Here is a 25,161-nt window from a genome sequence, read left to right as displayed (position 1 = left end):
ATAAATGAAGCTACACAGCAGGTCTCAGTACCAGCCAATTAGCTCAGTGAGTTAGGAGCTGGTTCTCGGTGTCAGAGATTGTGAGTTCGAGACCCAGTGAGGGAGAAGATGATGATGATGACAGTTTGAAATGGCAGATGTCCTCAAGCTATTTTGCTGTCTAAATGCAATTTATGTATTAACAGATTTTTGTTTAGATAACAGAAATCTGCGTCCACAACAGCTGCCCGGACACTGACTCCCTGAGTCTATTTGAGAAGACACACACCATGTCTCACTTCCAGATAATTAGCTCACTGAGTTAAGCGCTGGTTCTTGGTGTCAGAGGTTGTGAGTTCAAGACCCAGCCAGGATGATGATGATGACAAATCAAAATGTCAAATGTCCTCAACACGAAACACAAGACAATTGTCCTAATGGTGGCATCACAGCAAGCTTCTAAATTTAAAAATCCAAATAGCTTGGACTGGACCATCTGCGAAGGCTCCTAACATCTTAGGCTCATAGTAGATGTTTGACAAATACATATCATTATTTTACCTCAAAAACTGATTTTTCTTTTTCTGCCTACAAGACAGTGAATGGCTTACTCAATTTGTGAAGCCACTGTTGAACTGCCACTTGTCAATTAGCTCAGTGCGATAGACAACAGTCTTTGGTTCCCGAGGTTGTGGGTTCAATCCTCACTATAAGGACAACTGTCTTGTCTTCCTATTCTCCTGTTTGTTGCTCAGAATTGCCTAAATATGCCCAAAAGTAGCCCGGACCCGACCCATCGCTGCGCAGCAGCTATAATCTGATTTTGTATCCTCAACATGTCCTGAGTGAGGGAAAAAAAGCCCCGAAGAATCCCATCAGGGGAAAGTTTAGAAAAACACCCAAACATATCCCATTTATACGCATATAAAAAAATTTTTCACGTGAATAGGGTAAAATTTTTAACCTTTAGATATCTCCATGAAAATTACTGAGTTGATTACTTACATTAAGACAAACAAAAAATGTATTACAAGTTTTTTGAAATTCTTTGTTAACATGAGCAAATTTGCATAAATTTGTATAAATTTGCATAAATTCCACCGTTTTGACGGAACATGTATATATGAAGTTTCTGTGGTGGTACCGACATGAAAATTGGAATGAGTTGACTCCATCGGTCAACCGACAAGTTGACCACTTTAAATTTCAAGATGACTGCAATTTTTCAAGACAGCCACATCCTTAGTAGAGCAGGTATGACATGCTCCGTCTCTATTAATGCTCATGGGTAGCCCAATTGGTTCCATTCCTTTTTTAACTGTAATATCATATTACAGTAAAAAAATGTCTTGTTCAATCTTGTTAACATATTAAATGTTAACAAGATTGAACAAGACATTTTCACCTGCTCTACTCAATGTTTAGATCAGGTGTTGTATGTATGCAAATTAGCCATATGTAATTGGATTATGCACTGTTGGCTCATGTCATACCTGCTCTACTAAGGATGTGGCTGTCTTGAAAAATTGCAGTCATCTTGAAATTTAAAGTGGTCAACTTGTCGGTTGACCGATGGAGTCAACTCATTCCAGTTTTCATGCCGGTACCACCACAGCAACTTCATATATACATGTGCCGTCAAAACGGTGGAATTTATGCAAATTTATGCAAATTTGCTCATGTTAACAAAGAATTTCAAAAAACTTGTAATACATTTTTTGTTTGTCTTAATGTAAGTAATCAACTCAGTAATTTTCGTGGAGATATCTAAAGGTTAAAAATTTTACCCTATACACGTGAATTTTTTTTTTTTATATGCGTATAAATGGGATATGTTTGGGTGTTTTTCAAAACTTTCCCCTAATGGGATTCTTCGGGGCTTTTTTTCCCTCACTCAGGACATGTTGAGGATACAAAATCAGTTGAGTTTGCTTCTGTTGCAATTTGTTTAACGTTGACCCCTTTTTTGGCCTAAAATTACTGGACTATAACCCCCCCATCAACAAACTGAAGTGTTCCTTTCAGCTCTGAATGAGCCGTTCATATCATTCATATCTCCATGGAGCGGGTAAGCTCGGTGCTGCTGCCATGTGGTGTCGCCATGTTTTTACGTTCAGTGGCAGCGTGACGGTAGGAAACCACGGAAACTCAGCGGAGACACCGGAGCTGTCGGCTCAGGTCGAGATGGCGTCTGTGAAAAGTCACCGCGGTAACGCAGTGAGGAGGAATGGAGCGTTACACTGATGCTGCATTCACCTGCAGTCGGGCAGACGGCCGTCGCTAACAAACCAGATGTCATTTTAGTCACAGAAGTCCAGAGGAAGCCGGTAAAACGATACGACATCGCCATGACAACATATTGTCACGTGTATTGTTTTGCCTCGTGCTGACGGACCACTTGTTTACATAGAGGCTTGTTTATGCCGTTACATGCAGCGGCTGCCGTCCGTCTGCCGTCTGCCCGATTTCAGGTGAATGCAGCGTGAAAAATACGACTGAGTTGCTTGTGATCTACAACCACAACGCTAGATGGGAGGAATTCCTACACAATGTCCCTTTAAATAAAGGTTTGAATTGAATTGAATTGAATACATCAGCTCTACAGAATCGTGTGTAGTGGTGACAATGTGGCCACAAACAAAAAACAGAGGGAAGGAAAAACAAAAGATGGTTGGAGTGATGAGGGAAAAATGGAAGTGCAAGGACAAAAAGACAAAGGGAGGAAACAGAGAAGAAAAAGAAGAAGCACGCACACAAATACATAAAAGTGCGAAATAAAATGTAAAATCAGTGCTACAGAATCGTGTGTACTGGAGACATGTGACTGTAGTGAAAAAAGGAAGGATGAAGGGAGAGAGGGAATTTAATAATAATAGTAAACAATAATCATGTTCCATTTAAAGTTTGCGCACACACACAGACACACAGACACACACACACACAGACACACACACACACACACACACACACACACACACACACACACACACACTGCTCTATCTCCAAGCAGCACATTGTTCTGTCTCTGGCGGCGCCTGGCTGACAGCAGTCGGAGGGACACGAGCCAGGCAGCGGCTGGCGCTGGAGATAAGGCGTGTTCAATCATCACCATGGCAACCCCCATCACCCAACTTACACACACACACACACACCACCCCCTGCTGTGCTGCTGCAGCTGATGTAGTAAAAACACACACACACATCCACACACGTCTCTGAGGGGAAAAAAAAACACACACACACCGAGCAGCAGCTGGTCGCCATGACGACGGCCCAGGTGGTCGTAGGTCGTACCTGTCTGTCGTAGTGGATCTGAGTTTCCTGCTCGATGTCGGAGTCGAGCTCCGGGACGTCGGACACGTCGCTGTCCGACTCCTCGCTGTTGGAGTCTCCATGACTGTCTGAAGAGACATAGAGACTTCCTGTTAGAGCTCCTTTCATAATAAAGGTAGATGTTTGTGTTAAAGCACCTTCACAATAAAGGTAGATGTTTGTGTTAAAGCTCCTTCAGAATAAAAGTAGATGTTTGTGTTAAAGCTCCTTCAGAATAAAGGTAGATGCTTCTATTAAAACTCCTTCACAATAAAGGTAGATGTTTCTATATAAGCTCCTTCAGAATAAAAGTAGATGTTTGTGTTAAAGCTCCTTCAGAATAAAAGTAGATGTTTATATTAAAGCCATTAGGATTTCCTGTCACTTTGTGATGTCACAACAAAGCCCCGCCCCCTCACCACCTGGACCCACCATCCATCCAACAACAACTTTGCAGGATTTGGTTTCTCTGAGTGTTTTATTCTGAAATCTGCTCTGTTTTTTATTGGATCACTTAAGAAAACAGTCAGCCAATCAGAAGAGAGGTTCAGAGCCTCCTCCTCTCTTCTGATTGGCTGACACCGACCTGTTGTTACTAGAGCTCCAGAGAGAAGCTGAGAGAGAGAGGAGATGGAAAACTACACTGAGGTGGTTTTTAGATCTTCTCATGGATCAGCCCTTCAAAATAAAAGAAGAAGAAGACGAAGAAAAAGAAGAAGACAACATGGAGTGTTTGTTTGTTTGTTTGTTTGTTTGTTTGTTTGTTTGTTTGTTTGTCTTCTACCTTGTATGTTGACGTCCACTCCTCCGTTCATCACCGACTCCGGCAGAAACCTCCACTGGAAGAGGGCGTGGTCGGCTCCGCCCGTGGTCAGCACCCACTGCAGGTCATGTGACCAGTGGACGTTGGTCACATGGGCCGAGTGGCCAATGTACTTCTTGAATTTGGCCCCTGGGAGAAAAACAGGAGGGGCATTTAAAGGGATACGCCAACATTTTTTTTTTTCGTGTCTTGCCTCACTCCCGAGTCCATGACCAGCAGATAGACACCATCCTTTCGACTGTGCGTGCAGTAACAAGGGAGATAGAGCCGTATCGCCCGTAATTATCTTAGCTCAAACACTGGAAGTGTATGGGTAGTGTTAGCCTGCCTCCTACCCGAGCCGAAATCAGCAGTCAGAAGCTGATTTCATTTTAGCTCTAAACTCTGTAAATATATCACTTTATCGACATTTCAAACATTTTTAGGCGAGAAAGTAGCCGTTTAGATCAGCAGTGTGTCGTTAATTTGTCTAAATACCAGCTGTTTACAATTTTGTTCGGACGAATTCAGCGCTACTCAAGCTAGCCGTTGTGACCAACGCACTTCCAGTTTCTTTCACAAAATAAAACACCCGTTGCCCTTTACATACAGAGAACCATGACGATAGAATTTGTGCTTTTACTTTGAAAAAGGAAGCTAACCTACCCTCGATGTAGCTAGCTTGAACCAAAATAAACCGTCTTTGCTTGAACCCTCCGTTTTGACCGATCTCGTCCCGTTAGTGGCATTTGACCGCTCAAGATGCCTTACCGGAGAGTTTTGTCAACTCTGAGACGAAGATCGGCCCGCCGGTTTCCGTTTAGAGTTGCTGAAGAGTTTCTCTGATGACTTTAGGTGGAGGCAGGCTAACACTACCCATACACTTCCAGTGTTTGAGCTAAGCTAATTAGCGACTTTAGGTGGAGGTAGGCTAACACTACCCATACACTTCCAGTGTTTGAGCTAAGCTAATTAGCGACTTTAGGTGGAGGCAGGCTAACACTACCCATACACTTCCAGTGTTTGAGCTAAGCTAATTAGTGACTTTAGGTGGAGGCAGGCTAACACTACCCATACACTTCCAGTGTTTGAGCTAAGCTAATTAGTGACTTTAGGTGGAGGCAGGCTAACACTACCCATACACTTCCAGCGTTTGAGCTAAGCTAATTAGCGACTGTAGGTGGAGGCAGGCTAACACTACCCATACACTTCCAGCGTTTGAGCTAAGCTAATTAGCGACTGTAGGTGGAGGCAGGCTAACACTACCCATACACTTCCAGTGTTTGAGCTAAGCTAATTAGTGACTTTAGGTGGAGGCAGGCTAACACTACCCATACACTTCCAGCGTTTGAGCTAAGCTAATTAGTGACTTTAGGTGGAGGCAGGCTAACACTACCTATACACTTCCAGCGTTTGAGCTAAGCTAATTACGGGCGATACGGCTCTATCTCCCTTGTTACTGCACGCACAGTGGAAAGGATGGTGTCTATCTGCTGGTCATGGACTCGGGAGTGAGGCAAGACGTTGGCATATCCCTTTAAAGATTTAAACATTTAAACAACAAAATGGAAACAATGAAGAGAGAGAGATGAAGGAGGAGGAGGAGGAGGAGTCAGAGACCTTTCCTCAGACAGGGGAAGCGGTAGAGCTTCACCAGGCCGAGGTCGTCCCCGGTGACGAGCACGGCGGCGGCGTGGTTGGCGTCCACGGCGTTGACCTCGGTCAGGTCGGAGTATTTCTGCCAGATGCCGCTGACCTCTGACCCCAGCACGCCGCTCCAGGTCGCCCAGCGTTGACCTTTGACCTCCTCCTTACTGACGACCGGCTTCCCCACTGGAGGAGGAGGAAGAGGAAGAAGGAGGAAGAGGAGGAGGAGGAGGAGGAGGAGGAGGAGGAGGAGGAGAAGGAGGGAGAGGAGGAGGAAAAGGATGAGGATGGGGAAGAGAAAGAGGAAGAGGAGGAGGAAGAGGAGGAGGAGGAGAGAGGAGGAGGAGAAGGTGGAGGAGAATGAAGAGGGGGAGGAGGAGGAGGAGGAGGGGGAGAGGAAGGAGGAGGAGGGAGAGGAGGAGGATGAGGAGAAGAACAGGAAAATGAAGAGGAGAAGGAAGAGGGAGAGGACCAGTAAGAGGAGGTAAAGGAGGAAGAGGAGGAAGAAAAGAAGGAGGAGGTGAAGGAAGAAGAGGAGGAAGAGCAAAAGGAAGAGGAGGAGGATGGGGAAGAGGAAGAAGGAGAAAGAGGAGGAAGAGAAGGAGGAGACAGAGGAAGAGGAGGAGAAGGAGGAAGAGGAGGGGGAGAAGGGAGAGGAAGAGGAGGAGGAGATCGAGGAAGAGAAAGAGGAAGTAGAGGAGGAAGGGGAAGATGGAGGAGGAGGAAGACGAGCATGAAGAGGAGGAAGAGAAAGAGGAGGAGGAGGAGAATGAAGAGGGAGAGGACCAGGAAGAGGAGGTAGAAGAGGTAGAGGAGAAAGAGAAGGAGGTGGAGGAAGAGGAGGAGGAGAAGGAAAATGGAGAGGAAGAGGAGGAAGAGAAAGAGGAAAGAGGAGGTGGAGGATGAGGTGGAAGAGGAGGAGGAGGAGAAAGAGGAAGAGAAGGAGGAAGAGGATGAGGATGGGGAAGAGAAAGAGGAAGAGGAGGAGGAGGGGGAGAGGAAGAAGGAGGAGGAAGAGAAAGAGGAGGAGGAGGAGGAAGAAGAGGAGGTTATGACGTCGTCGTGGTAACAAACAGCTTGTCTGCAGGTTTCTATCAGTGTTGATCAGCAGCAGAGACACACGAGGAGAAGCAGATTTTAATCTGAGCTGATTCTGTTTAAACCCACTGGACTTTGCCTCGGTGTCGCTATAGCAACACGTCACTAAGGACTGAGACTCACTGGGCATCCGGTAGAAGAGCCGCTCGCCGGCGCCGTCGTTGCTCTGCAGGATCTTACTGTCCTGGGACCAGTCCAGGTGAGTGATGAAGCTGGACGACTTGCCGCACTCCCCCACCTGTCCACAGGGGGAGACACACACAGACACACAACAACCGTCACAACAACACACAGACACACAACCGTCACAACAACACACAGACACACACCAAGGCTTTCACCGAATAATTGGCCAATGGATTTTCTTTTGATGAATGGGAATAAAAAAACAAAAAATCATTGGTTTATTCTATTCTAATTTTTAAATACACAGAATAAAATTGCTAATCTAATATAATCGACGCTGTCACAGTCGAGTATTTGTCTTTTTCTTGTGTTTCTTTTGTCAAAAGCCTGGTGCTGTAATAAAGCAAAAAGTGGAATGGCATCTTTTGAAATGAAGGTGGATATAATTTATATATGGTTAAAAATTGGCATTGGTTGTTGTTGAACATAGAATTGTTTGAAAAATATTTTGTCTGTCATAGCGATGCTCAATTTGACTTTTTTCTGACCGATAGCGGACGCTCGTTACCTAATTATTAACCGTTAACTAACAAGATTAAAAGGCACTTTACAGTAGAGTGGAGGAGTGTCTGACAGTAAAAATTAAACCCTCAGGTGCGGCGCTCTGCTTACGACTGGCAGATGAAAAATATATTTTTTGTGAAGAAATGAAGAGCAAATAATAGTGGGACTTCCTAATGTATAACAGATTAACAAAAATGTAAACACACACTGAATCCTCCCAAACCTCCTCCGCAATATGTCTGTTTGTGTAACTGAACAGGTTAATGCGTCCATGCTCTTTTTTTTCTTTCTCTATCTATCACTCTGAAGGAGGGTAAACAGAATTCACGCTTATCCACAATGGATGACAGCGTGTATGACATTGTGTATTTATGGTCATTAACTGAGGCAAACTCATTGTAGAGGGTTAATATTCAAATATTCGTCGACTTTTGGTACAGTATTCACCAATGCCCTCACACACACACACAGTCGGACCGTCTCCGCTCTCTCTACCTTCTTGTATCTCTGGGCGACGGCGTAGACGTCCACCAGGCCGTCGTTGGAGCCGACGGCGAGATACGCTCCGTCTGGAGAGAACTTCATCTCGTGGATCACCTCCTTCCTGTCTTTGATGTGGACGACCTCCGTCATGTCTCTGAGACGGACACACAAACGTCCCGTCACACCAAAACACATCCATGAGTGTGTGTCTGTATATGCCTGTGTGTGTGTATGTGTGTGTGCATCACGATACGATACGATATTGCGACATCCAGATTTTGCAATATATTGTGATATTCTACGATATTCTACATAGTTCACTGAAAAATGTAAAAGGCATTATGCATCTTAAAATCCGAGTTGTGTGTACATCAGATGATAGTGATAATTTATGGGACAAACCAATGAGTCAAAACAATGTAATTCAAATTATCCATGCCATTTTATACAAGTGCAAGTTACAACAACATATTTGCATGTGCAACACACTGTCTGAGGCAGCAGTACAGTGACACCTCGAGGTGCGGAAGTCGTACTGGATTTACGTCTGAAACATGATTCATTAATTGAAAAAATATCGATATTGGGGGGCGTCGAGTGGAGCAGGAGGTTAAGCAGGCGCCCCATGTAGAGGCTACAGTCCTCAATCCCCCCTCTCTCTGTCTCTCTCAACTATACTATCAATAAAGGCATCAGAAACAAAAAAACAAACAAAAAAAATCGATATTCAAATCTTGAATATCGATATCGTATCGCGATATATTGCCGTATCGATATTTTTGCCCACCCCTAGTGTGTGTGTGTGTGTGTGTGCTACCTGACTCTCAGCACGGTGAAGGATCCGTCCTTCATGCCCAGAGCCAGCTGGGACCCGTCCACGCTGAACGCCACGCTCCGCACCGCCTCCTCCATGTTGCAGCGAGCGATGAGGGCGTGGTCCACCAGACTCCACAGCCTGACGCACACACACACACACACACACACACACACACACACACATCTCATCAGCATCTTCGTCTCCATGGTTACAACCAGTTGTGTAGTGTAATCTGTTGTAGTGGGTATACTGTTCATACCTGTATCATAGACTAGATAGTTAAATAGTTTTGTTGTAGGCAATAAGGCATAAAACTCAAATATTAAAAATTGGAAACATTAAGCATACAATTAAAAGCAAGAAAAAAAAGAAAAGTACAGGAAATATATATCATAAAATAAAAACTAGACCAAAATAGAGCATAAAATATGAGCTTGCAGCATGGTATATAGATTTGTATTAAAAGAATTAAGAGGTCTTACAGTGTGTTCACACCGCGCCCGAGTAAAATATTCGCCTCGCTCTACTTGCTCGAGTTTGCCCGCCGGAATATTTGTTTTTACTCGTGGCATTTGCGCAAATATTTTTGCTTGAGTTCAATATTTTGAATTTGCACGAACAGGCGAATTTCGTGTATTTGCTTCATTCGCGTTGTGCCATTCGCACTTGCCGGCAAAAATTCACGTCCATTTGCGTCTGTAAATTGACTTTGTATGTAATCTTATCACGCGAAAAATTCGCCTTTCGCCCGGTTTGAACACGCCGTTACAATGGAGAGATTTAAAGATTTAAAGTTCCTTAAAAGAGCTCAGCCATAGGCTCACGGATAAAGAAATGTTTTTAACCTGGATGTCAAAGTGCTTACAGTCGGGGCGGATTTCACTTTTGCTAGTAGACCAAATTTGTAGTGGGTATACTGAAATATTATTGCATGTTCAGTGGGTATACTGAGTATACCTGAGTATCACATAGACCAATGGTTGTCAAAGTCAAGGGGTCCTTGAGAGGGTTCAAGGGGGTCCCCAACTTTTTCTTGAAATTTTACCACTTTTTTCTAGAAGTTTTTTCTTTTTTAATTATTATTTTTTTACTTTACTTTTTTTTTTTCTTAATTGTTACCACTTTTTCTAGATTGTTTTTTTTTTTTTCACTTTTTGAGAAATTTTACACGTTTCTTCTAGAATTTTTTTAAAACTTTTTTTTGAGAAATTTGACCTTTTTTGAGAAATTTCACCACTTTTTTTCTAGAATTGTTATTTACAGAAATTTTACCACTTTTTTCTAGAAAATTTTTAACTTCAAAAAAAAAAAAATTTCAACTTTTTTGGAAAAAATTGTAACATTTTTTTCCAGAAATTTCTCTACAATATTTGCAAAAATTCACGCCATTGGCCCTAATTTGAACGTACATTGACTAAAAAAGTAATGTTCTTCAGTCTTAGAACAAATATTTGTGTATTTCTCATTTTTGCTTCAAAATTTTGTCCAATGGGGGTCCGTGGTGGTCTAACTTGTGTCAATTTAGGGGTCCTTGGTGTTAAAAAGTTTGAGAACCACTGACATAGACGACACCACTGGTTACAACGACACCAACTCCACCAAACTCCGTCTCTTTACATGACATCTCTTTCCCACCCGTCACACCGACCACGCTGCCGTCGATGCAGCGCTGACTCAAACATCCAGACGTCTCTCCTCCGGCCCCTGCAGCGGCGCCCAGGAAACCCCTCCGTTAACCCCTGCAGCACCACTCACCTGACGGAGCGGTCGTCGCTGCCGGTGACCGCCAGCGGCTTCTTGGGGTGAACGTCCAGCGCCCAGAGCTCGCCCTCGCTGTGTCCCTGCATGATGAGCAGCAGCTTGTCCCGGTCCCTCACCATCACCTGGACACACACACACACACACACACACACACACACAACTCATAAATGTATGAGAATAAAAGAGTGAAACACACAATCGATGCATTTTATTGCATTATTCTTTTCAAACTGATTTGACTTATGAGCCAAAAGATTAAAGGAATAGTTCACCAAAAAATGAAATTCAGTCATTATTAGTACCTCCCCCTCATGCTGATGAATACTCCGGAGTAGTTTTTTATTCCTCAAAGTGCATCTGGAGACCTGGGAGGCCGGTTCGTAGTCCAACCAAAACTTTATATGAGAGTAATAATATGGCCCGACACAAAAACAACCTCATTTAGGCAAATCCGGTCACGTCCGTGTGCATGGCGTGAACGCGAGAGCGCACCCCAGGCAAATTCAATCCAGGACTGTTTAGGCTGTAAAAATGTCCTAAATGAGGTTGTTTCCAGTAAACTCTGGACTATCTCCCTTCAGGACACTTGGATTGCAGTGGACGAGCAGTGTGGAGGAATATTAAATGGTTGTTGTGTAGTTTTATGGACGTTTTTTGTGTCTGGCGCTATTGACTCTCAGTTTTCGTTGGACTACGAACCGGCCTCCCGGGTCTCCAGATGCACAAAACTTGTATTCGGAGTATTCATCAGCATGAGTCACTAATGACTGAATCTCATTTTTTGGTGAACTATTCCTCTAAGTATCTCCTTGTTTGTGAACAACTTCACAAAATGCTCCACGGCCTCATTTGAACAACTTTCCTCCTCTAAAACAACAGGTTTAAATATTAAGACTTTATTCTCGAAGTCTAATACTCTGTTGTAACATACGAATTAAAGCAGAGACTAATACGATTGGCTGAAGTGATTTGTGTGTTTGTGTGTGAGCCAATGAGGGGCCAGTGTCCAGCAGAGGGGGGAGGGGCTTACTGGACCAAACTAAAGCAGAAAGAAAAGAGAAGCAGCAGCAGCAGAGTTCTGGTTTCCAGTCGTTCATCTTCTTCTTCCTTCTCACCTCAAAGATCTCGCTGTCCTGGGTTCCCGCCAGGATGCGGTCGGCTCGCCAGCAGACGCTGCGAATAGACAGACCTGGAGGAGGAAGAGGAGGAAGATAGAGGATGTAGTAGGTATAGAAAATATTATAAATATAAACACACTGTGTATCTGCAGAACCAAGAGTTAGCTGCAACAAAGACCAAGTGCAGCTGTTCATGGATGTAAATACAAAAAAAGAGGACAAAGACGGATGCAAAACATAAATAACATATTCACATGTTGTTTTTCTTCTCAAGCAGCTTTGATGTTTGCTGCTTTGTATTTTATTTAATGTTTAATTTCATCTCCATTGTGAAGTGTCCTTGGCTGAGTTGAAAGGCACATATAAATAAAATGCGTTATTTTTACTAAAGAGAAGGAAATGAAATGTGGAAGAGGAATGGAAAATGAAAATGAGTTTGAAAAAGGAATGAGATCGGGAGGAAAGAAAAGAGAGAATGGGAGATTAAGACAATGAGAAAAGGAAAACCAGAGACTGATGATGGATGAGTATTGATGAGGAGGTGTTTCTGATCGATTGATTCCAGTTAATGAGCTGTGGGTCATCGACCTGATGAGCTTCACAGGCTGGACGAGGAGGATAATAAAGGTAGATGTTTGTGTTAAAGCTCCATACAGTATAAAGGTAGATGTTTGTGTTAAAGCTCCATACAGTATAAAGGTAGATGTTTGTATTAAAGCTCCATACAGTATAAAGGTAGATGTTTGTGTTAAAGCTCCATACAGTATAAAGGTAGATGTTTGTGTTAAAGCTCCATACAGTATAAAGGTAGATGTCCATGTGTAGTGTGATTATAAAGCAGCTCTAGGTTCTATATTAATACTGTGAAAGTATCAAAGCCTCAGTCCACAGAGAAATGCACACAGCCTGTATTCAGAAACTGAGCCTTAAAACCAGCCGTCAGGACTTCCTGTCACTTTGTGATGTCACAACTAAGCCCCGCCCCCTCACCACCTGTACTGGACCCACCATCCAACAACAACAACTTTGCAGGATTTGGTTTCTCTGAGTGTTTTATTCTGAAATCTGCTCTGTTTTTATTGGATCACTTTAGAAAACAGCCAGCCAATCAGAAGAGAGGCTCAGAGCCTCCTCCTCTCTTCTGATTGGCTGACACCGACCTGTTGCTACTAGAGCTATAGAGAGAAACTGAAAGAGAGAGGAGATGGAAAACTACACTGAGATGGTTTTTAGATCAACCCTTAAAAATAAATCAGAGAGAAAGAAGGAGAAGAAAGAAAAAGAAACATGGAGGCAAACTGTGACCTTTGAGCTGCTGCTGTGTTTGTTTTCTCGAAAACAATTATTCTATAATCACAGTGAAAATATCCCCGTCTTATTATCTCAACAACTAGATGGAGAAGTCAGATGTGTACACACACACACACACACACACACACACACACACACACACACACACACACAGCAGCAGATGTGTGAGGACAGAATAATCTTTTTGTTTTCACTGCCTCCACTTCGCCGTCAAACTCCTGTTCCCCAGAATGTGAAAGCTAATTAGCGGAGCTGTTCAGCGGCGCCGTGTCGGCCAATTAGAGCGTCTGCTGCCGTGACTCAGCCCTCCATGTTCCCTGTAACTGTGTTAGAAGAAACTCCTCCCTGGAGCTTCACCAGCCACAGCAGCCGCAGAGCAGACACACAGCAGTTTATGAAGCAAATTGGAAATAATTGGTTAAGAGTTTCACAGCGGAGAGAGAGAGAGAGAGAGGAATCTCTGATGTGTCGTCTCACAAGTGTTAACAGCCGCCGGGAGGAAAACCTGAGCCTGAACCGCCTCCGTTCACCTCATCATCACGTTAAGATTTTTAATGTTCAGCTTCAAGGGGATTCTTCACCGACGGCAGCTTTTTAAAAGTGTTTATTTTCTTCTTCTTTTTTAATCAGAGACAGTGAACGCATCCGCTAGACAACAGCGCTCTGTTATAAGACAAGACTGTGCAGGTTTTCATGTGGGACAGTGTGAGCAGAAATTGTTATGCATGATATTAAAGACATAGTAAACCTCTGTCGGCCCCTCGGTGTCCATAGCTTAAAGGGATAGTTCACCCAAAATTCAAATTTCACTCATTATCTACTCCCCCTCATGTGGACTAAGGGCTGGGAGAAGTTTCAGAGTCCTCCGTGGCTTCTCTGAGTTACAGGGGGGCTCTGTGCAGCACTGCATGTCCATATGACGGTTGCAAATGGATACCAACTGTCTTCGTAACAAAAAGACACACCAAAAAACATCCAAATACCTCCATGCTGCTCGTCTGTAATGTCCGTCTTGTATTGAAGCCCCGACATGAGAAATTGTTCCGCCGCTCAGTGCAAATCACGCAATTCGGAACAATTTCTCATGTCAGGGCTTCAAACCAAGAGGGATTGGGTTATTTCTGATCCACAGGTCTGGAGCACGATCGGTTTTGTTTTAAACCATTGTTTTAAAATGTAAATGTTTTGAACGTTCCTTGTAAATTTTTTATTTATTTCTATCATCTAAATATTTTTGATTGCTCATTTGTATATTTTGTTTTCTTTAGTATGATATGATACTTTATTGTTAGGTGGAGGCAACTGATAAGCTCCTTGAGTTTTCGCCTCTTCCTGCACTTTAAATTGTCAAAATTGTTACTTTTACTTGTGTAATTTTTAACTGTGCAAGCAAATAAAATCTAAAAAAAATCTAAATCTAACGTGGATGGAGCCTGAAAACCTTCTGCGTTCACGAGGCAACAGCGTTAAAAACCACCACCGTCTCCAACAATGAGGATATTCTCAACTCTGGCTGGGATCAGAGATCACTAAACCTTCACTTGCATTCACTTTCTCTTTTCTAACTTTCTCCTTAGAAATTCTCCAGAGAGGAGACATGAAAAACGCAGCCAGGGGGTTTATCTTATGCTTCACCCCCCGGCACCTCCATCTCCTGCTGGGAGCGGATGGGAGGGGGGGTTGGCATTTGAAGAATGAAAAGCAGAGGAGACGTTCAAACGTTCACCACTTCTGGGTTTTATACGAAATCAGGTCAGTGCTTTTCTCCGGCTGAAGACAAACTTTCACACCTCGGCTCCCCTCATTACCCAAAAAACTTCTCCTCAGACGCTGTCGGGGACAAGAACTTGAGGAATTCAGGTCATTCCCGTCTCCCGCCAAAGAGAGAAAGTGACGATCACAGATATCTTCAGAGGGAACTGAGATGGAGGTGAAGGATTTTAGTTTCTACTTAAAAAAAAAAAAAAGTTAGCTCTGACAGAGATCTCCTCCTCCTGATTCTCCAGGAGAGAAGAGTTCAGCTTTAGACGACTGATTTCGTGATATTCAGCCTCGGTGAGGTTATTCACGTTGAATGAGGGGTGAAGAAAACCCCAATAGGAGCTGGACACGTAAAGGCCACAGCTCTCATTAACTGAACAGAACTGCTCTGGTTTAAAGGTCTCACACACAATAGATGTCGTCATGAAGTTCAACACAGCTTCCGATTAAATCACTTTAGACCCCGTTTCCACTGGGTGTAAATGCAGTTAGTTAGTTAAAGGGGACATATTCTGGAAATATCACTTATTGAAGGCTCTTTATCATATATTTGGGTATCTGTCTTGTCTTCCGGCCCCAAAATCTGAGAATTGACAAAACAATTTGTAATTTTCAGGTTCCTGAGGTTGAAGTCCATGAGGTTTTACCACCGGTACCTCAGTTGTCCTACAATCAGTAGGGCTGAGACGATATGCTTTTCTCCCGATTCGATTCTTCTACGATTTTTTGGATGGCGATTCGATTTAAATTGTGATTCTACGATATTGCCAATTCTCTCAATTTTAATCTGCATTTTTAACATTTATCTGCACACAAATACTGTAGGAGCCTATAAATTAACATACTCCATTATAAAGTGAACTTAAACCCTTTTCAAAACCTGTACTCTCTGTATGTAAAAAAGGCGAACAAATGCACATTGTACAATATTTAAAAAAATAAAAAATAAAAAAACGTCAAAAAAGATACTGCGATATTTATGTGAATCGATTTTTTCTCCCACTCAGTACATGAACAGCTTAATCGAGCTATGCTCAAAATTTGATTTTGGCGTCTAATCAGACTTCTGTCCTTGTCCCAGTTTACATGACGCAACAGAGAAAATGGAATAACTGGCGGTGTCTGCCTCCTGTCCTGTTGACTTTTCTGTCCCCAAGTAAAAAAAATGAATATAAAAAACTTCATAAACTTAATGAATTCTCAACTACAGTCCCTAACCAGACGCCGATCTGGGCCGGTTTCAGGCTGAGAATAGGAGACAAATGACAGTCCATGGGCTTCCTCTCTCTCTCTCTCTCTCTCTCTCTTTTTTAATAAAACACATCGTCCCGCTGGGCGCATAGGATGAAATGCATTGAATCGGCGCTGACACTGTTTATTTTTTTTCTTTACTTGGCTGGGTTCGGGCGGCTTCTCTGCTCCACTTTGTGCCGTCTCTACTGTTGTGGAGCATGAACACATGCATTGTCCAGCTTCAGTCCGATTAAGGCGTTTACATGCTGAAGAAGGTCGATTTCCAACCCCATTATGGACTAATGAAATGATATGGTATGATAATGATAATGGACTCTGAAAATAAAATGTCTGCAAACAACAGCAACAAAGAGCATAGCTCCGTCAGCAGCCAGTGATAACAACTGTTGGTTCCACTGGAATTTGGAAGTGGGATTTTCTGAGTTCCCATGAAACATCCCCAGAAGTCTGATCTCCAACTCGGAAACTTTGGAAAACCGCAGCTCAAAATCCAAGATGGCTGCTCTGTGCATCATTATGAACGTCACGTAGTCTTTTGTGTCATTAAATCAGTCGTAGTGACACTATTGTGCAACTTCTACCTGTACTGTAGACATGCTATGTTGCTTTCACGCGCAAACTCCAGCTGGCATTAGCTAACAATGCTAACAACAACAATAACTAGCTAAACAAAGGTTTGCTTTTCAAACTTGCCAACTGCCAGTTTATAACAGGAATCTTATCAACTTTGATGTGCCGTCATTTCCAGCTCTGAAATTGAGGTAAATGAAACGCAACATTAAATCCCCCACAGTGATGTCAGGGTAGATAGAACAGGCACAGCTAAACTAAGCTAAGCTAAGCTAACTGCGCGCAAAACAAAAAAACCCTCCTCTGTCGGCCAGACTCAGTTTGGCCTTATTGTTCTACCACGACTGTGATGACCACACCTTTGTGCGGCGTACACACTCTCTACCCTGCACAGTCATTTTGGCGTTTTGGCGTACCTTTGTACCCCTGCTCGGCCTCTCGCAGGTCGATCTTGGTGATCGGTTTGAAGTCGACGTCCCACAGTCGGATGCAGCCGTCTCTGCCACCGGTGGCAAAACCCTCCTCACAGGAATACATGCTGAAGATACCAGCCTACACACACACACACAGAGAGACACACACACAAATATTTATTACTCTAAATTAGTAAAGGAAAATATAAAAGATAAATCGTGTGGCTGTTGTTGTCCCCCACAGGGTTGAAAGTTGGTTTATTTGTTTGTTTGATGTTTAGTTTGAAGGATTTCACTGCAGCTCATTTGAAGTTTCAGCCGTTTGTTCCTTTTTCCTTCTCCACTCCATCCTGCTCAAATATTTATGTTTTGTATCAATATTTTATTTGTGCATTAAAAAGCTGTTTTGTCGTTACTTCTGCCATTAAAAGGTTGGTAGACACCAATGTCTCCTGCTGCAAGACGATCAAACCACTCTGTGAGGTGAGACGATCATCAACAGGTGTTTTGTGAACGTCTGGTGGGGTTTCATCATTGAACTCCACCCTGTGCTTTTCAAAGCTAATAAATTTGAAGCAGCCAACTGGAAATTCCCTGGACTTCCTGAACGCTTTGATATGATTTCGGTGTTTCTACAGTAAATATTTTGGAAACAGTTGCAAGTTAAAAAAAGGAGTCCCTTCTGCTTCTCTCAGAAAGTCTTTGTATTGGAGTCAATGGGGAGAAGGGAGAGACCTGGCTGCACTCACAGGCTCACAGTTTAAATTCTGTTAGTCTCTCTGCTTTGTTGAGCACATTGTTAGAGAGAAGACAAGTTTGTCTACAAATGTGGAAAAAATCATGTGTGTAGAGTGTTATTTGTGTCTGGGAGCAGTGTGGAAAGATTAAAATATTCAGACAACTTCTCCCACTCCAGCACGGACATTCTACACAATACACACCCATTATAATCTCAACATTTCTCCAAAAACGATCATGGTCATTGAACAGTGATTGTTCAAAAACTATAAAACCTATCGAAACGTGGAAAACTGAATCAATAGACGAGACCTGTGTCTACATTTTAAAGTTTAAATGGAGTCTTTAGGTGAAGGTATGCCGGAGTAGTAGACGTTTGAAAAAGTCCAATAATTTATCTTTTTTTCCCGCCTCCTTCTATTCATTCCAATGGTGAATTTTCCACAGTTTTTCAATTTGTATTCTGTTATTAATTAACATGAAGTCAGATGCGGTGTAATGGAGATGAGTTACGACCCATTTGGGTTTCCACTCACCCCGTGGGCGGCCTGGACTGTCCGGATCAGGTTGAGTCCCTTCCAGACATAAATGTCCCCGTTGAGGGCCCCGGAGTACGTGAGGTCATCTTTCGCCGACGCCACACACAGGATGGTCTGCAGGTCGCCCGTCTTCCCGAAGATGCCCCGCTTCGGAGTGAGAGAGTTTCCACACAGAGACCAGAACTATGGACAATGAAATGGACAATGAAAGCTCTGGTTTTATTATTCAAACTGGGGATGTCACGATTACTTGTTTTCACAATTAATCGTGGTATGAAACGACAGTAATTCATCGTAAAGATTCCTAAATACCGTTACTTTCACAAAAATTTGATGTTGGCAGATGTGCGCAAAAATAAAGGTAAATGTACAGATACTGGTCCATTTAACTAACGTAACATTGAATTGGTGGGAATTTAAATGTTAGCGTGTTAGCGCATTTTTAATTTAAAAAAGCAATACAAAACAAAAAACGATTAAAATAAACGCAAACATTTGGTATAGATAACAATTTATGACCTGAATATTTCAAACATTTCCCCTGGAGATTAAGAATTGGTCATATATTATTAGATACTTGAAATATTTATATATAATGAGTAATGTAATTATATTTTGACTATATTTGGTTTTGCACATTCATAGTGTTGTGAAATTAATTAATGCATAATAATCGTGATATTCGTAGTAGCTACCGTGATTATTTCTCTGACAATAATCGTACCAAGAAAATATGTAATCGTGACATCCCTAATTCCAACCCTAATTTCTGAGAAGAATAAGTTTATTTTTTCTTTCTTTCTGTTTGATTGATAACATCATATCCTACATTTCCCATGAGCCTCTTGTGCAGATTCATTTAACACCCACCCAATCACCATCGTAACTGAACTCTGTAAACTCTAAACCGAGTCAAAATCAGGAAGTGAACTGCTGAAGGTTCAGATCTCTTCAATGAGTGGAGCACACGGCAGAAACTGAAGCCATGTGTTTAGTGAAATGCACCATGGGAGTTGTAGTTCATCTCTTCCTCTCTTTGAATTTAATTTTTTTTTCGACAGCTGTTCATCCAAACATCATAGGCTATTATCATCATCATAAAATCATTCTCAGCACGGTATTTTGTGTGTGTGTGTGTGTGTTTGTGGATGTGTGTTACCTTGATGTGTTTGACTCCACAGCTCACCAGACGGTTTTGCAGAAACGGATCCCAGCAGATGTCGAAGATCTGGAGTAGAGAAGAGAAGTTAGCACACACACACACATGCACAATCTCTCTCTCTCACACACAAACACACACACAAACACACACCCTGTCTGAGTGTCCGGTGGCTGTAGCCAGGATCTTCCCTCTCTTCCACTCCCAGATACACACTGTGTTCTTGGCATCCAGGCCGACCGAGGCTAAACGCTACAGAGAGAAAGAGAGGGAGAGGGAGAGTTATAAATCCAAATGAAAAAAAAACTAATTAAAAACTTGAATAGAAAACGAGTGTTTTCCAAGTTCAGCAGTTTAAGATACAGAAAGAGGCAGCTACACACACACAATTCACAATTCACAATTAATTCCTGTGTTGCATCTCTTGCATAAACCATCCTGCAGATCGATATCGTCTTATCTTATTTTCACACTGACGAAAATGAATTTATTGAAACTCATTTTTATTTCATTAAAGGGATATTCAACATTTTGGCAAACTGGCCCATTGCCATAATCCTTATAGTCATAGCAGTAGGTTCGTTACCTTTAATTGTCGGTGCAAGCTATTTTTAGAACGGCGGAGCAGAGCCGTGAGCTGCTCAGAGCTACGCTACGGAGGCTCATGGGATTTCTTGGTTTCCCTCATCAAACTCATCAAATACACAATCCAACAACTCCACAACGCTCTGGTGGACAAGTTGTGACCTGCACATTCAAATTCATGCAAAACCGCTGATGCACGTTGCCTTCAGGGACAGTTTTTCATCAAGCAGTCTCTGTATTTCCCTCTAAAACAACTCTGTCTGGTAACATTGTGTTATTATCTCATAGCGTGGTGAATGTGCAGGTCACAACTTGTCCACCAGAGCGTTGTGGAGTTGTTGGATTGTGTATTTGATGAGTTTGATGAGGGAAACCAAGAAATCCCATGAGCCTCCGTAGCGTAGCTCTGAGCAGCTCACGGCTCTGCTCCGCCGTTCTAAAAATAGCTTGCACCGACAAATAAAGGTAACGAACCTACTGCTATGACTATAGGGATTATGGCAATGGGCCAATTTGACAAAATGTTGAACCATCCCTTTAACTAATCATTATTTCAAAACGCTCTTCTCTAAACTCAGTTTTTATCTGATAATGTCTCAGCGCTGCAGCAGTCAGACCGCTCTAAATTATCTTTAGGTCCTTTTTTTTCCACATCGGTGCTGATTTACTGCTTTTTATCGCTTTGTGTTTAATTAATTGTGATGCTGAGTATAGTCAGATGACAGCCGGGCTCTGGGTTGGGAATATTGTCGCACTCACATTTTTATTAATGACAATTTCAAACAACTGAAGCACAGCATGTAGTTTTAAATCAATGATACAGACGAGATGACCACAGCTCCTCGTGGTTGAGAGTTAAAGAAACCTCGGAGGCTGGAGGAGGTTTCAGAGAGATGGATGTTTGAAATCAGCTGCAGCCGACGCCCGAGCACCTGATTTATTATGAAGTTGGATTTATGATTATTTTATTGACTCTGTGTTTACTCTGATTTACTCCAAGTCGTTAAATCACAGCAAACAAAGTCAAAGCCAGAGGCAAAAAAAAAAAAACTGCCAACAACGCAACAGCACTGATCATTTATGGACCGGCTTCACAGCTCAGTCTGGTTTCATCTCATCCGTCAACTTTCACCAACGCCAAACACAACTGCGAGGTTTTTATTGCCAATTTTGGAAAAATGAACTTCGGCTTTTTTTTTTTCTTATTCTGAAGCCAAAGAATCTAAGGTGAGTGAGTTCATTTCAGCTTAGAGCTGCAGTGAATTGGATAACACTCAGGTTTTTGTATGCGACCAATGGAGAAACCTCCATGTCTGAACAGAGTGAGGCAGGAACAACACTGACTACGTTTACATGCAGTCAATAACACTTTCATAATAATATTAGCAATAACCCGGTTGTGCACAGCCATGAGCTCCGCTGTCGAAGGGACAGATACAGGAAATCTTTCCTGTCACATGCCATCACACTGGGTAATAACAGCTGAAAAACTCTGGTCACAACTTACAGTCACTATATCTATCTATCTATCTATCTATCTATCTATCTATCTATCTATCTATCTATCTATCTATCTATCTATCTATCTATCTATCTATCTATCTATCTATCTATCTATCTATCTATCTATCTATCTATCTATCTATCTATCTAGCTAGCTATCTAGCTAGCTATCTATCTATCTAGCTATCTATCTAGCTATCTAACAGCAATAACCCTTTTGAAAAACCCAAATATGCTCATATTCCAGTTTCTAAAAACCTGAAAATGACCGCCTATCGGGATATCCCCATCGAAAGGAACATTCATTTGTGTTCTGCACATGTTCTATTCGCAAGGAATCTTGGTCTTTTGAGTATAGGAACTACTTGTAGCTAAATAATACAAATTATATTATATTGAAGACATGCATACAGGCGTTTAATCAGCACCTTTTAAACTAATAAATAAATGTCAGCTCCGGCTCTCTCTGTTCTCAACGGGCCCTCCTCACTTGAACACCCTAATGCTCCCAACACTCTCTGTAATACCCTGATACTCTGTCTGACATTAATACCTTATTATCCTAACACTTGCCTTGACACCCTTATAGCTGGTCCAACTCTGTAACACCCCAATAACCCAACACTCTACAACGCCATATAATACCCATCTTATACGTAAAATCCCAACTCTCTCCTGATTGTGTCCTTTTTCCCACCTTTAAAGTAGATTTCCGGTCATTTTTGACCCCTAAATCGTTGTCCTGATGGTTACCCAGTGTTGGTTGGAGCAAAAAACGCGACTAAAATCGGCTTGACGTTGCACGGCGCTTGTGGGACTTCCACAACTGGTAAACAGCAGCAGCAGCTACAATGTCAGCCGTGCTGGACCGATACAAACAGGAAGAAGAGAGCGACTCGGAGCGAGGTGAAATTCACTGGAATCGCTTGAATGACGTCATCAGAGCAATCTGTTGAATTGTTTCAAACTGATGAGCAACTGCAGCTGAGTGACAGAGCGATATTTTTGGAGCGACACGAGCAACAGCGACAAAAATAAATAAAAGGTTCAGTGTGACGGGGTCAAAAATGGCCGGAATTCTCCTTTTTAATGCTTCAACACTCTCGTGAACACCCTAGTATCTGGTCCATCACTCCTAACACCCCAATACCTTCCTTAAATACCCTAATACACTGAACTCAACAATCAAACACTTTATCAAAAACGCACAAACACCACACCCTGCCTCACTCTGTGTAACACCCTAATGCCCCATTAACGCTACTGGATGTAGATTTAATGAGGCAGAGATGTGTGTGTGTGTGTATCGTACTTTGTGTTATGTGTGTTGTTTTGTGTGTAGTTGTGTGTGTGCATCATGAGTTCTGCAGCTTGTTGAAGTTACTGAGCCAAAGTGATGAATAAACATCATCATCATCATGCATGAGTGTTCTTTAATGACAGAAACCATCTGTTGGTCACACACAGGAAACTCCCTCACTCTCACCATGCATGAATAACCGTCCTAACTGTGTGTTTGTGTGTGTGTGTGTGTGTGTGTGTGTGTGTGTGTGTGTGTGTGTGTGTGTGTGTGTGTGTGTGTGTATCACCTGTCCGTCAGCGCTGAATGCGAGGCAGGCGATGCCGTGTGTGTGTCCGTCGCGGAGCAGAGAGACGGTCTGGACGGTGAAGGAATCCCACACACACACATACGGGTCCTTCCCCACCTGACCCGTCGCCACCAGGGAGCGCTCGGGGTGCAGAGCCAAGCTGAGGGGGGGGGGGGGGCACAGGATCACAAGTTAAAGGGATAGTTCAACATTTTTGGCAAATTGGCCCATTGCCATAATAATCCCTATAGTCATAGCAGTAGGTTCGTTACCTTTAATTGTCGGTGCAAGCTGTTTTTAGAACGGCGGAGCAGAGCCGTGAGCTACGGTTACGGAGGCTCATTATGGGATTTCTTGGTTTCCCTCATCAAACTCATCAAATACACAATCCAACAACTCCACAACGCTCTGGTGGACAAGTTGTGAGCTGCACATTCACCACGCTATGAGATAATAACACAACGTTACCAGACAGAGTTGTTTTAGAGGGAAATGCAGAGACTGTTGATGAAAAACTGTCCCTGAAGGCAACGTGCATCAGTGGTTTTGCATGAATTTCCCTCTAAAACAACTCTGTGTGGTAACGTTGTGTTATTATCTCATAGCGTGGTGAATGTGCAGGTCACAACTTGTCCCCCAGAGCGTTGTGGAGTTGTTGGATTGTGTATTTGATGAGTTTGATGAGGGAAACCAAGAAATCCCATAATGAGCCTCCGTAGCGTAGCTCTGAGCAGCTCACGGCTCTGCTCCGCCATTCTAAAAATAGCTTGCACCGACAATTAAAGGTAACAAACCTACTGCTATGACTATAGGGATTATGGCAATGGGCCAATTTGACAAAACGTTCAACTATCCCTTTAAATCTCGGGAGTCATCACATGATTCATATCAGAAGAAAATAAAAGTTTTCAGCTTCCTTAACAAATATAAATAAATATTGAATCATTTAAACATTTATTAGAATTAAAAGTGAAACATAGGAGTTTTGCGATCACACATGAATCTTTTGTTGCTTCTTAGTTGTGAGGATGAAAGATGACGTTTGTGTTGATCTGTACATAAACACACGTAGAAGAGTCGAGTGTCGGGTCTTTTTATAAACCTGATCTCTCCCCCTCCTCTTCCTCCTCATCCTCCTCTTCATCTCTGAGGGTCAGTGTGTGTTCTCCTTTACAAAGAGAGCGCTATAAATACACACTCTGCTTAATGGCATCATTATCAACAACACACACACACACACACACACACACACACACACACACACACACACACACACACACTCTGTCCTCTCCGCTCTGTCGATGGTGTAATGATCCCTGATGTGTGTGTGTGTGTGTGTGTGTGTGTTTTCTCTCTTTCCCTCAATGAGAATCAGATGTGACACTAACAGGTCTTCGTCCGTCCTCATCTCCTGCTCAGTCTGTCGCCGTAGAGACAGAGACAGGAAGTAGAGGAGGAGAGAAGTCATCGGAAAGTGTGTGTGTGTCTGTGAGTGTGTGTGTGTGTGTGCGTGTGTGTGTGTGTGTGTGTAAATCATGGAGTGAAACAATGGGAGGGAACAGAAATAGAACAGGTGTGTCAGCCTCATTGATCTCAGGGATGCTGTCTGCTCCGCACACCAGCCAATGAGCCTGCTGGCTGCCGCGGTTGCCATGACGACCGCATCACCAAGGGCACCCGAGCCAAGGACTGAGCACAACAACAACTGTGGAGTCAAGGTCAAACGTCACAACACACTGACACCTGACCGCAACACCTGTCAGTCCTCCCCTCCAATCATATTCTTATTTCTAATGCTTCTAATGTGAAATATTCTAATTATATTCACATTTTTTAATGTTTTATTATATAATTGTATACACCGATACCAGCTTATTATTAGGTCTACGTTTCCATGTTTCCCACATTCTCTGTTGTAAACTGTTTTCTTGTCTGTAACAACATCTATTGCCCGTCTGTCCGTCCTGGGTGATGATCCCTCCTCTGTTGCTCACCCTGAGGTTTCTCCTGGTTTTCCCTGTTAAAAGGGTTT

General features: G+C 42.7%; 1 protein-coding gene across 4 annotated transcripts in view; it reads right to left on the bottom strand.

The window, feature by feature from the left end:
- Positions 1-25,161, bottom strand: part of LOC146973022 (echinoderm microtubule-associated protein-like 6) — an 88,444-nt gene that overhangs the window by 41,093 nt on the left and 22,190 nt on the right. For all 4 annotated transcript variants that reach the window (XM_085799244.1, XM_085799246.1, XM_085799245.1 and 1 more), the window contains exons 2-14: positions 23,130-23,289; positions 19,606-19,704; positions 19,453-19,521; positions 18,291-18,476; positions 17,020-17,155; positions 11,705-11,778; positions 10,584-10,711; positions 8,829-8,966; positions 8,024-8,165; positions 6,962-7,076; positions 5,714-5,926; positions 4,076-4,243; positions 3,274-3,380 (exon numbers count right to left, since the gene is read on the bottom strand). In XM_085799244.1, coding sequence (XP_085655370.1) covers positions 3,274-3,380; positions 4,076-4,243; positions 5,714-5,926; positions 6,962-7,076; positions 8,024-8,165; positions 8,829-8,966; positions 10,584-10,711; positions 11,705-11,778; positions 17,020-17,155; positions 18,291-18,476; positions 19,453-19,521; positions 19,606-19,704; positions 23,130-23,289 — 1,735 coding nt within the window. The remainder of the gene's footprint in view (positions 1-3,273; positions 3,381-4,075; positions 4,244-5,713; positions 5,927-6,961; positions 7,077-8,023; positions 8,166-8,828; positions 8,967-10,583; positions 10,712-11,704; positions 11,779-17,019; positions 17,156-18,290; positions 18,477-19,452; positions 19,522-19,605; positions 19,705-23,129; positions 23,290-25,161) is intronic.

Source organism: Trachurus japonicus, chromosome 15, assembly GCF_045865225.1.
Source record: "Trachurus japonicus isolate A0001 chromosome 15, Traja_1.0".
In the NCBI taxonomy this organism is placed as follows: domain Eukaryota; kingdom Metazoa; phylum Chordata; class Actinopteri; order Carangiformes; family Carangidae; genus Trachurus; species Trachurus japonicus.
Note: the sequence above shows the minus strand (reverse complement) of the source record. Positions and strands in the feature narration are given on the sequence as shown.